General features: G+C 42.1%; 1 protein-coding gene across 1 annotated transcript in view; it reads right to left on the reverse strand.

The window, feature by feature from the left end:
- The window catches only part of PRMT3 (protein arginine methyltransferase 3), a 113661-nt gene that overhangs the window by 69642 nt on the left and 30685 nt on the right, over positions 1-13334 (reverse strand). Inside the window, exon 10 of the mRNA XM_075545969.1 lies at positions 1948-2047. Within this exon, the coding sequence (XP_075402084.1) occupies positions 1948-2047 (100 nt within the window). The remainder of the gene's footprint in view (positions 1-1947; positions 2048-13334) is intronic.

Below are 13334 nucleotides of genomic sequence, written 5' to 3' on the forward strand. Positions count from 1 at the left end.
GATTTTGAGTTTTGTATTACATTGAGTTGTAATTCATAACGAAACCTGTAGTCTTGATCTTCTTTAGTAAGCGCTTCCTACCTCCTTGGTTTTGATTACACAAGGTAGTGTTATCTGCATATGGCGGGTGGTTAACAAGCCCTTCCTCCAATCTTGATGCTGGCTCTTCTTCACATGGGCTAGCTTCTCAGACTATTGGTTCAGCATACTTGTCATGATCTTAAACCATGCACTATTTCCTTGTTTTGTTCCTTGTCTACATGGGACCAACCAGGAGAAGGAGTAAGTTTTCTACTCCTCTAGGGAGTTCGTCACAGAAACTCAAAGGAGCGGTTCTACTGTATCCGAAGGGTTAATGTTCTACTGTATCGGAATTTATGTTAACGAAGGAAGGGACCTCAGAAAGGACAGGTGAAAATGATTATATAACTCAAAGACTCTAACTGCTGTCCGCTAAGTTATACATTAGAGACCGCAGACTCACAACAATGAAGAAAATTCACAGAAACGATGTCGGCATCACAACTTTTAGCTCCTATCACACAGACGCCCCCATATGCTTCCTCCAAAGTACCTTCTGACAGTCTTTCTAGAAATGGTAGGTCTTTCATTCTATACAACAACAATGATCTCACCAGTCAATTTGTAGAAGACAGCACAGTGCTGATAAAAACCTTTGGTATACGCAGAATAATCACAATGATTAAGAAATGTTAAAAGCCAAGCCCAGCATAGAAAAAATAAAGCCAACCCATCGCTTCCCATGTAAGAGAGTAAGTACCATCTACAGTGACTTAAAATCTGAAAAACTTTAAAGTTCTTTGAAATTACTCTTACTTTGTTAGAAATATTATTATTTATAATTGAGGTACCGTATATACTGGAGTTTAACTAAATATCAGTCGAGGCCCCTAATTTACCACAAAACTGCATTAAACATGTGCTGAAAAACTCAGCTTACACATGAGCATAAACAGCAATTGCTGAACAAAACATATTGTTCTTGATAGATTCACTTAGCCAATGTATGTACTAAACAGTTTTCTGTGTTTCTGTTTTTAAAACAAGCTTTCCAAGTGGTTAAGAAACCCTTGTTTACTTAGCAATACTGTTTATTTTATCTTTACACGGCTGTTGCATCAGTAAGTCAAATCAGATGTCAAATGCAATCAACTTTCTTTTATATATATTTTAAAGTACCATATATACTCATGTATAAACTGAGTTTTTCGGCACATTTTTAATGCAGTTTCTATGATAAAATTAGGTGCCTTGGCTGATATTTGGGTCAGCTTATACTCGACTCAAGTATATATGGTAAATTTTCTGCCTTGATGTTTACGATTTGAACAGAAAATTATACATTATAAAGTTGCAATATGTAACCTATCTGGTAATGCAATAACTTTACTTTGTTATTTTACTAAAATCAGTATGTTACACTTCAGTGAAGTGATTGATTACATGGCTGAACAGATTAGAGTAGGCAGAAAGACCAGGTCAGCAACAGCAGCGTCACGCTAATTCTTGAGTAGCTGTAATCAGCCTCTTACGAGCAGTGGAGGAGTGGAGGTTTCAGGCAAACACATGAAGAGGGGGCTTCAAAATGTTCATGGAAAAATAAAATTGAAAATTAAAACTTTTGGACAAAATTATTAAACCCCTTGAATTTAGTCTCTACAAATTTCTAAAGTAGAAAAAAATTGTAATTTGGTTTTATAATTTATTTGTTATTATGATTTAAAGATTTAAAAAGGTCTTTTGTTTAAAAAAGATGAATAGTCATTAGTTGCCATTTCAGAATATATTAGCATGAAAAGATTATAGCTAATTTTAGAACAGTCACCCATTCTGCTATGTGTCAAATAGAATTGTTGAAAATTCACTGCTTTATTGAATGCTTTACAGTCTTAATAATGAACTCGTCTATGTTCTGTAAACACTCACCATCCACTCAGATATAATGACATCCACTTGTTCCACAGGAAGATGGACTTCTTCAATCTTTCCTTTAATTAGCAAAACTGTGTCTTCGAGTTTATTCAGTCTGAAAATTACCATAATAAGTTCAATGAATACGTTAAGTAGATTCTAAAAGTTAGTGAATTATCATATATACTCGTGTATAAGCTGAGTTTGTCAGCACATTTTTTTAAATGTTTTATTAGGGGCTCAAACAACTCTTATCACAGTTCATACATATACATACATCAATTGTATAAAGCACATCTGTACATTCTTTGCCCTAATCATTTTCTTTTCTTTCTTTTTTTTTTCCTTTTCTTTTTTTACATTTTATTAGGGACTCATACAACTCTTATCACAATCCATACATATACATACATCAATTGTAAAAAGCACATCCATACATTCCCCGCCCCAATCATTCTCAAAGCATTTGCTCTCCACTTAAGCCCTTTGCATCAGGTCCTCTTTTTTTTTCCCCTCCCTCCCCGCTCACCCCTCCCTCATGTGCCCTTTGTAATTTATACATCGTTATTTTGTCATATTTTGCTCTATCCGGAGTCTCCCTTCCCCCCTTCTCTGCCGTCCCTCTCCCAGGGAGGAGGTCACATGTGGATCCCTGTAATCAGTTCCCCCTTTCCAACTCACTCACCCTACACTCTCCCAGCATCGTCCCTCATACCCTTGGTCCTGAAGGTATCATCCACCCTGGATTCCCTGTACCTCCAACCCTCATATGTACCAGTGTACAACCTCTGCCCTATCCAGCCCTGCAAGGTAGAATTCGGATCATGGTAGTTGGGGGGAGGAAGCATCCAGGATCTGGGGGAAAGCTGTGCTCTTCATCGGTACTACCTCGCACCCTGACTGACCCATCTCCTCTCCTAAACCCCTCTATGAGGGGATCTCCAGTGGCCGACACTTGGGCCTTGGGTCTCCACTCTGCACTTCCCCCTTCATTCAATGTGGTATATATATATAAACATATAAACATATATATATATAATATATACACACACACATATTCTTTTTTTTTTTTTTGCAAGATGCCTTATACCTGGTCCCTTTGGCACCTCGTGATCGCACTGGCTGGTGTGCTTCTTCCATGTGGGCTTTTTTGCTTCTGAGCTAGATGGCCGCTTGTTCACCTTCAAGCCTTTAAGACCCCAGACACTATGTCTTTTGATAGCCGGGCACCATCAGCTTTCTTCACCACATTTGCTTATGCACCCATTTGTCTTCAGCGATCCTATCATGGAGTCAGCACATTTTTAATGCAGGTTTTGTGGTAAAATTTAGGGACCTTGGCTTATACTTGAGCATATATGGTATGTAACTTCTAGCCAACAGTTTTGTGGAACTCAAAGTACATTCAATCTTTAGGTATTTGTTAGTCCCTGGACATCATTATATTTATTTTTGGGTCACTCCACGGATGCCCAACAATACTGCCCATTAATATTGCTAGTACACTGTAACAAAATATTGGATTTCGCCCCAAAAAGAAATCAGAATTTATTGAGAATGCATACCAAAAAGTTAGTCTTCAGAATGTTTTTTCTACAGGGAAGGGGAAGACAACTAGATCAGATTCACACATGAACAAAACCAGGGTGTACACAGCAGTTTCACTCTCTCAGCTGAGTGACCAAATGATTTCATCTCTCTGAGCCTGTGTATGCATGTAGTAAAGGGAGAGCTAATATCTGCCCAGGTGATTTCACAGACTATGGTGGGGATCTAATCTTTGTAAAAGCTATGTATACAACCTTAAGCGCTATATAATGATAGAGATTTTATCAAGAGATTACTATATGAAACTGGAAATTCTATGGCCACTATAAATTATTTAACCTTGCACAGTGACATTCATTCTATTTATAAGTTAATTGTAAGATTAATACTCTCGGTTTTGCAATTTGAGAATTAAAAATAATTTCAGAAAGCTATGAGCAAGTTGTTCATCAAGTTCATATTCAAATTCACTAAGTGAATTTTCAATCCTCTGAGGATGCACAGCTGAAATACAACCGATTTCTCCTGCAGCAAAGGAGGGACCCTCGTCTCCCTGAACGCTACGGAGGCATTACTGGTATCACCCAATACATGAAGTACATGAATTATAAGGTTATCTTGTGCAAAACACGCGCCCAGGTAGCTATCACCCAAGCCATATGTAAGACACTCTCAGCTTCCCCCGAGATTCATCAGGGTCTCTTTCCAAAATATCCCACCACTTCCAGGCAGCCATGGATCTATTAAATTTGAAACGTGTAATGTTTCATGATCATAGGGAATGTACTCTTGCGTCTGGCTTTGATCATGGAGAGAATAATTTTCCGAGTCATACATGTGGGAGTCAATCGTTGGCAGGGCTCAGGAATGCCACACACTTCAGTGTCAAGGTCTGCCATCATCTCTGGGTGGGGCACCATCAGCCTTCCTGGGTAGCTCTGCATGGGCTCTAAATCTATTGTATGCGTATGTAAACGTGCCCACGCTGTTGGACCAATCTTGCTTGCAATAACTTCTTTATTACATCAATTTCACTTGGCGCATGTGCAGATTTTAAATCACTGAATGAGCTTCCAGCCTTTCCTTGCACTAAAGTAAGTCTAAACGAGAGCCTTATGTCTAATCAACTAGAATGGCCCCTAACAAATTTGTGTGATATGCACATAATCCCTCCAACTGTTACATAATTTAAGACTCCCTCTGACTCAGAGTACACGCAATGGGACACAGTAGACGTGTCCTGCCGGATTTCCTAGGCTGTCACTTGTGTGGAAGCTGGAGCATGAGCAGCTGCGCTCTAACAACTGTGCCACCAGGGCTCCATGGGATGATTTTTCATGTTAGGTTCTAGTACGACTATTCCTCATTTGTTCTCTAGTATTTGACAGATTTTTGTATATAGGAGGGGCTTCCAAAAGTTCATGGAGAAGTGAAAGTAAAAAGTAATACAGAATTTGCCCACAAACGTTTTGAAGCCCGCTACATGATTATGCTCTTTAATTTTCGGTCCTTTGTCTACAGAGTTCTGGTTCTTAACAAAGATAGCATTTCAAAATAAAAAGAAATGAGGGACGTTTGCAGTCTGTGGAGCTGGACACCTGGGTTATCAAAATAGGACAAGAGAAGAAGGAAGGAGCCAGGCCAGTACTCGATGCCACATACAAAAATCAGTGACGAGGGGGTTAGACACCCAACTGTCAAAAGTGAAACTGTAGAGGGTTTCAGAGGGAACCCTGGAGGAAATCACTATCATCTCAGGCTAGGGCATGATTTACAATTCAACTCACACACGGCTCCAATAATATAGAAGTACGCGGCCATATTACTCAAGACTTGGAAACCGGATGGGGCAGCGTTCTATCCTGCCTCTAGACGCACCATGAGTCAAGCTGAACTCAATGGCAACTTCTTTACCTTTAAATTTATACAGTAAACACGGTTATTTATGTTTTATATATTTAACACACACACACAAAGTCAAAAGGATGCTTAGACCACAAAAGGGTACCTAATAAAATTCTTTCTGGTGAACTTATTGTGGTTCCTTTCCATATATTGAAAAAGCACTTTGAGGATTTACAAAGCACTTCAAGGAAGACAAGCTTCTTTGAAAAGAGCAGAATGCTCCCCCTCCCTAGCAATAGCGTCTCAATGGTGGTGCTGAAACAAGAGCAGCGTGCCGGACGAGGCCATCTGCTCTGGCTGTTTACTGTCTGCTACAAGTCGCATTCCTCTTCGCATCAGTAACTACCTGTTGTTCAAATATGAACATAACAGCAAAGATTATGATTTCAGGAATACACAAGAAAAAAGACAAAGCCATGCAATCCCTAGTAATTCTACATTAAAACTCTTCACGACAGGTATAGTTCATGAAGTGAAGCTCGTTCTTCAGAATGCTAATTGCTACCTGAGATTTCCCATTCATGGAAAATGAAACGAGGGGGAAAGGAAGTGGTGTTAACAAACCCAGGGACAAGGGAACAAGTGATTCAAATTGGTGGCGAGGTGGGTGTGGGAGGCCTGGTAGGGCATGATCAAGGGTAATGTAACTAAGAGGAATTGCTGAAACCCAGGTGGGGACTGAGCATGATAGTAGGACAGAAGGAAATTCAAGGAAAATAGAGGAAAGAGCTGGGAGGCAAAGGGCATTTATAGAGGTCTAGATAAAGACACATACATATGCAAATATACTTATACATGAGGATGGGGAAATAGATCTATTTGTCTATATTTATACGTTTAGTATTAAAATAGCAGAAAGACAATGGGCTTCCACTCAAGTACTCCCTCAATGCAAGAATACTTTCTCCTATTAAATTGGCATTCTATGATGCTCGCCTCCCCGACACAACCACTGAAGACAAAGTGGGTGAATAAGCAAATGTGGTGAATAAAGCTGATGGTGCCCAGCTATCAAAAGATATAGTGTCCGGGGTCTTAAAAGCTTGAGGGTAAACAGCGGACATCTAGCTCAGAAGCAACAAAGCCCACATGGAAGAACACACCAGCCTGTGTGATCATGAGGTGCCGAAGGGAACAGTTATCAGGCATCAAAAAACAAAAAAAATATATCATTGGGTGCACACCTCCATGATACGATCACTGAGGACAAACGGGTGCATAAGCAAATGTGGCGAAGAAAGCTGATGGTGCCCGGCTACCAAAAGAGATAGCATCTGGGGTCTTAAAGGCCTGAAGGTAAACAAGTGGCCATCTAGCTCAGAAGCAAAAAGCCCACCAGCCTGTGCGATCATGAGGTGTCGAAGGGACCAGGTATAAGGCATCAACAGAACAACAACAACAACAAAATCTTACCATAGTGAATGAGGGGGGGAATGCAGAGTGGAGACCCAAAGCCCATTTGTCGGCCACTGAAGATCCCCTTGCAGAAGGATCTAGGGGAGGAGATGAGCCAGTCAAGGTGCGATGTAGCACCAATGAAAAATACAACTTTACTCTAGTTCCTAAATGCTTCCTCCCCCCACCCCACCCCCACTATCATGATCTGAATTCTACCTTACAAATCTGGCTAGACCAGAGGATGTACACTGGTACAGATAGGAACTGGAAACACAGGGAATCCAGGGTGGATGCTCCCTTCAGGACCAGTAGTGTGAGTGGCGATACTGGGAGGGTAGAGGGAGAGTGGGTTAGAAAGAAGGAACCGATTACAAGGATCTACATGTGACCTCCTCCCTAGGGGATGGACAATAGAAAAGTGGGTGAAGGGAGACATTGGACAGGGCAAGATATGACAAAACAATAATTTATAAATTATCAAGGACTCATGAGGGAGAGGGGAGCGGGGAGGGAGGGGCAAAATAAGGAGCTGATGCCAAGGGCTTAAGTGGAGAGCAAATGTTTTGAGAATGATGAGGGCAATGAATGTACAGATATGCTTTACACAATTGATGTATGTATGGATTGTGATAAGAGTTGTATGAGCCCCTAATAAAACGATTTAAAAAAAAAAACCAAAACGAAGTTAGAGATTATACCTATTTTCTCTTGTGGCTCATCACCAAACCATACCTTAACAAAATAATATTCCAAATAAACTATCTCTGGCAATATTTGCTCATAAACCACTGTATAGCTTTCATCTATAGACATAACGTATCAACTAGTTATATAAAAATTTTTTTAAAATATAAAAAAAAAAAGAAACGAAATAACGTATCAATAAAGAGGGCTTTTTCACTCATCTATTGTGGGGGCAGTGTTAGCCACGGCCCATACAGCTCTATGTAAAACAGGAAGCACTGCCCAGCCCTGGGCCATCCTCACACTGCTTTTTCTGTTGGGATACTCTGAACCCACTATTTCAAGCACTGTGTCGATCCATCTTGTTGAGGACATTCCTGTTGTGCGCTGCCCCACCTTTTACCAAGCACAGCGTCCTCCTCTAGGGACTGGCCTCTCCTGATGACATGCCCACATGCCCAGATACGTGCGAGGAAGTCTCACCACCCTTGCCTTCATGGAGCATTCTGGCTCTATTTCCCCCAAGAGACCCTTTTGTTTGTTCTTCTGGCTGTCCACAGTACTTGCAATATTCTCTGCCACCACCGCAATGCAAATGCATCAACAGGTTTCTGGCCATCTTCATTCACTGTCCAACTTTTATTTCAAGATACAGAGATATTATGAATTTATTTTACGATACAGAGATATTATAGACTGTGCCCCTCAAAAATATGTATTCTAGATCCTAATGCATGCCTGTGATTATGAGTATAATCCCATTTGGGAATGGGTCATCTTTGACATACTAATGAGCCATGATTACTGTAGGCTGTGCCTGAGCCAATCTAAGACATTTAAGAAAGCAGATCAGAACAAGCAAGCAAGCAAGCAAAAATGGGGGAAAACTCATGCCAAGCTACGTGGAGATTGCCAAAGAACCAGGAAACACAAGCTCAAGACACAAGGACCTCCTCCCCAGAGGTGACAGAGAACCTTCTGCCAGGGTTGGCACCCTGAATTTATTCACACTCCTGGCCTTTTAAATTGTGAGAAAATCATTGTTTGTTAATGTCATCACTCGTGTTTCTGTTCAGGCAGCACTAGGTAACTAAGAAAAGGGCTATCATTCTGATGAACCGCTTTATACTCAGCATGAATAAAAGATACAGCCCGTGAACTGAGGAAGAATGCGGTCTACGGGAAACAGCATAAGGCACCATGAGAACTCAAATGATAAATGTCTAATCAACCAAGTGAGGGTCACCCCAGTAAAGCCTGAGAAGCCATACAAAGGTCTGAGGTTGGGGCAAGGCTGTGCGTGCCTGATTGCTCAGGGTAGGGGTGAGGGAGTGGGTTGACAAAGACAGAGTTAGAGGTGAAGTAGGGACCCTTGAGGTTCAGTGGTTAAGTGCTTGGCTGTTAACAGAAAGCTCAGCAGCTCTTTCATAAAGTTTTGGCTTTGACTCAAAAGCAATGAGTCTGGTTATTGGTTTAGAGATAGAGGATGCCAAAGAGTCTAGGTTTTACTTGAAGACAATCGTCATTTTAACATTTTTAAATGCACTTCTGCCAGATATAATTTAGATAAAAGGCAGTGGTCCATGTTAAAACAAAACAAAATAGACCCAAAGAAACTGATGCTCCCAAGGATTCCGTTCTGTTTGAACCAACGATCAGCATCCTGGAAACAACAGTCAAGAAACAAGCAAGTCTGGCCAGAGTGGTCAAATCTGCAAAAGACTTCTTTAAAGTTGTGTGTTATTGTTAGCAGATCAGGCTTCCATTCAATACGCCATACACGTTTTGCTCATGTCACTGACTGTCATCTCCGCAAGGTTGCGCCACTCATCTCCTCTTTCTCTGTGTCCCCCGTGTCTAGTCCTCCACCTTTCTGAATCCTGCTGAACTTTGGTCTTGGGTGCATGCTGCCCTTTTGATCTCCAAAGGCTGATCAATCCCACTTGTGTTCTAGTTCTATTTATATACCTATTATTTGGCTGAAAAGGAACCATCGACAGGAATTCATTTCTAGACCTACATGGTGACGAAGGGTTATAAACTTTGGGGGTTCCCATGGTCTCCATCCTACCAGTTAGATTGGTCTTTCCGATTTTTCGTTCCGTTCTACATTTTTCATCCATTCTATGCAAGACAGGGCCCGCCTAGTTCTTCTAGTATTCAGGTCATGGAGACTGATATTCAAGTGGTCCATTAGTCCACTGGACTACTTGTTACTATGTGTCTCCCATTTCCATCACTCTTCTGTCCTCTGGACAAGAAGAAACCAATAGCTGCACCTGATATGGCCACTCACCAGCATTGGAGACTCTAGGCACTACTTTCCAAAGGAAACACAGAACCGTGGCTTTGTGGGTTATTTTAAGCCAACTGACCTACGTGTCCCGAGGCAATGGTCCTGAACTCCGAGGCCCACAACTCATCCTCTCTGAATGTTTGGTTATACCTAAGAAATTTTACTAATTTTGCCTCATTTGCTTCTTTAAAGTTTTAAAAGGCAAAGACGTTACTTTGAAGATTAAGGTGTGCCTGACCCAAATTATGGCCTTTTGGCATGCGCATGCAAGGGCTGGACAATGAAAAACAGAGGCTGTAGTATCTGAACTATAGTTTGGTGAAGAACGCTAAGCATATTGTGAGCCCCTCAGTACTAGAAGAAAAGCTCCTTCCAGAATGCTCCTTCGGAAGGAAGGAGGCTGAAGTTTCAGTTACTTGCTTTTAACACTTCATTAGGAGAGACCAATGTGCAAGGGGAAAAAGCAATCACAACTGATCAGCTAAAGAGGGGCAACCTTTGAGACGGCTTGGTGAGCAGTTGAAGCAATGGCGTCAAATATACCAAAGATGCTGAAAGTGACATGGTCCAGCACCAGGGAACGCTTCATTCTGTTGGATTCAAGGTGACCAAGAGTCACGCCGACGATGGTAACCAAGATCCCTCCAAGCACACTTGTTCATTTCTCTTCTGTCCCTCAGCTCCAGTGTAATAGCAGTAAAGAACTATGACATGCACTGTATTCATGAACTGGTGGAGATTTGGGGAGGGAAAATTACAGAATTCCAAACTCTCAAACCACACCCACTGCCATCGAGTCAATTCCAACTCAGAGCAAACCTGTAAGACAGCGTTCACATGCCCCTCCCTGCAGGTCTCTGCGTCTTTAAGTACTCCCAGGAGTAGAAAGCCTCGTCTTTCTCCCTCAGAGCAGCTGAGGGGTTCAAACTGCTGACCTGACAGCGGCCCAACGTGTAACCTACTACTCTACCGGGGTCCCTTAAAGAATATTTAGGAAGGGAGGTTGCAGGAGATGAGTAAGACTATCTTTGCAACCTAAGCAGCATCCTGTGCTTGGTGCACCCCTCGGGAGATGGCAATGGAGGGGGGCGCCATGCTGAACACAAAGCCCTAGAGTCAGCAAGTCCAGAAAATAGAAGTGAGAGAGGGACTGCAAAATGGATGGTGGATTGCTTATCCAACCCAGCCTTCTCCCTCCAACGCCCTAAGAAGAAACCTTTATTTAAAGGTACCTTTATTTAAAAACCCCTCCCCAAGAATCCCGAATCATTTGAGGTAGAGTCGGGGGCATCCATCCATGAGAAATCTAGGCTAGCACCTAGGTGATTCCAAGGTCCAGCCTGGAAATCAGAACGTCACTCCATGACCTCCTCCTTCTCTCCCAGCTCCATCACTGGTATCTACAGGTGTGGAGCTACAGAATTACTAACACTAAGAACATTGACGTTTTTGAAATGAGCCACAATTTAGTTTCCGAGAATAAATCAAAAGGCATTAAACACCTTTTAATGTAATGTTAAATATATTAAACCATAGAACATTGTATTAAGCAAACATACCAGAATGTGAATCTACTGTCTCTCAACACACTGCATGTATCCGCATTTAGAAAGACAGTGTTTCCATCTCTCTAGCCCTTCCCTGACGAATTCTAAAGTCTTCTCTTGATACCACATCAAAACAGCACTTTAGCATCCTCGAGGGACTCCAATCATATTCCTTTTGAGTTTGGAGACAAAAGGCAATCTGAAAGGGCAAGACGAGGTCTGGGATACGCGGTTAGGTCTCCCATGGAATTCTCATAGGATGGCCCTTGCTCCGCCAGAAGAAGGAATAGGTATACTGTTGTGAAGGGAACGAATTCTTTGGCAAAATTTCTTTGGCCTTTTTCTCAACAATGCAGTTTTCAACTTTCTTAAAAATTCTTCATAGTAAGCCTCCTGACAGTCTCATGTTCTTTAAGAAAATCTATCAAGAGTATCCTGTTGCAGTATCAAAAACAATCATCAAATCTTCTGAACTGAGCTCTCTGCCTTGAATTCAGCCCAGAGCCCTTTGAGAGTAACTGCTTTGGCTGGACCGTATTTGGAAGGCACCCTAATGAGATTCAGTGTATTACTGAAGGGAACTTGTCTGCAGCCATCCACCGATCAGAGACATGCGTAAACAAGTTGCTTGGAATAGACATGCCTGTGTAGGTATGGAGTGGAACCCCAGGAGCAATGCTTTTTGACTTACCCTCATACAGTACAGAAAATAAGTGGTGAAATCATTCAAGCAGAGTTTCCCACTTTGGTTAGGATGTTTTAGCTCCTATGAATGTTTGATCGCCTCGGCTTTGGCCACGCATTCATTGTTCGTGCGGTCTACCATGTGCCAGGCATCGTGACAGGTGCTTGGGGCACATCAGTGAACAAAAGAGCAGAATTTTCACTTAACCTGGGGGAGCCCTTCAAGCTTACATTTCTTAGGGACTTCACATCCTGTTCAACTTCAGGCTCTATGACCAGCAAGATATATACCAAAGTATCGATACTGGTCTATGGCAGTGAGATCATAAGGTAATTTTTAGTTTCTTCTTTATGCTTCACAATATACATACAAGTAATTTATTTTCCTTTCTTCCTTTTTTCTTTAAAAGGGAGGAAAATTGGGTGAGAAAATTCATCTCCCCACACTAGAGAGAAGAGACAGTGAAGAGCCGTCTCAAGACAAATTACACCCAGCAGGGCTAACAGTGCACAGGTGCATGAGTTCAGGTGAGAGATGGAAGAGCACACATTAAGGCACCGGTGGGAGAGAGACTGGAGAAGAACCGATACATCTAAATTATAGGCTGGCAAAGAACACTCAAAGTACCATAGGCTGCCAAAAGAACAAGCAAATCTATCTTGTTCAGCCAGGATGCTGCTTGGAGGCAAGGATGGCGGCAAGACTTTGTTTCACGTACTTTGGACATGTCAAGAGAGACCAGTCCCTGGAGAAGGACATCATGCTTGGTAAAGTGGACGGTCAGCAAAAAAGAAGGTCCTCAACAAGATGTACAGACAACAACGGGGCTCAAACATCAGAACAACTGCGAGGAGGGAGCAGGACGGGGAAGTGTTTCGGTCTGTTGCACACATAGTCACTATGAGTAGACCGTGACACCCAGCAACAGTAGACAGATTTAAGAAGCATCAAGGATATTCAAGTAACAGCACTCGATCTCCAATAGGATATGTTGGGTAAAAAAGGTTGAACTCTGGGATTCCAGTATGAACCTGAAAGCGCAGAATGGTGCTCGACTGTGTTCCTCAATTCCTGCTTATCCATCCCTATGGCCTATGCCATGACCCTGGAGAACAACATTCCTGGACCAGTTAGTTGCTGAGCACTGATGTTATTCTAAATTCAAAAGTGCTGGGTCAAGATAAACCAGGCTGACAGCATCTGAAAACAAGCGTGAAGAGTCATGATGTGCAGGTGGTGCCTGCTTTAGGGTCTGCACCAGCTGAGGACATGACCAGCTCCCTGTGAGGTCCCCAGAACTCTCAGGACTCTGGTCAACTTCTCTGAAAAAGGAAAGCTC

The sequence above is a fragment of the Tenrec ecaudatus genome, chromosome 4 (genome assembly GCF_050624435.1).
Source record: "Tenrec ecaudatus isolate mTenEca1 chromosome 4, mTenEca1.hap1, whole genome shotgun sequence".
Classification (NCBI taxonomy): Eukaryota; Metazoa; Chordata; class Mammalia; order Afrosoricida; family Tenrecidae; genus Tenrec; species Tenrec ecaudatus.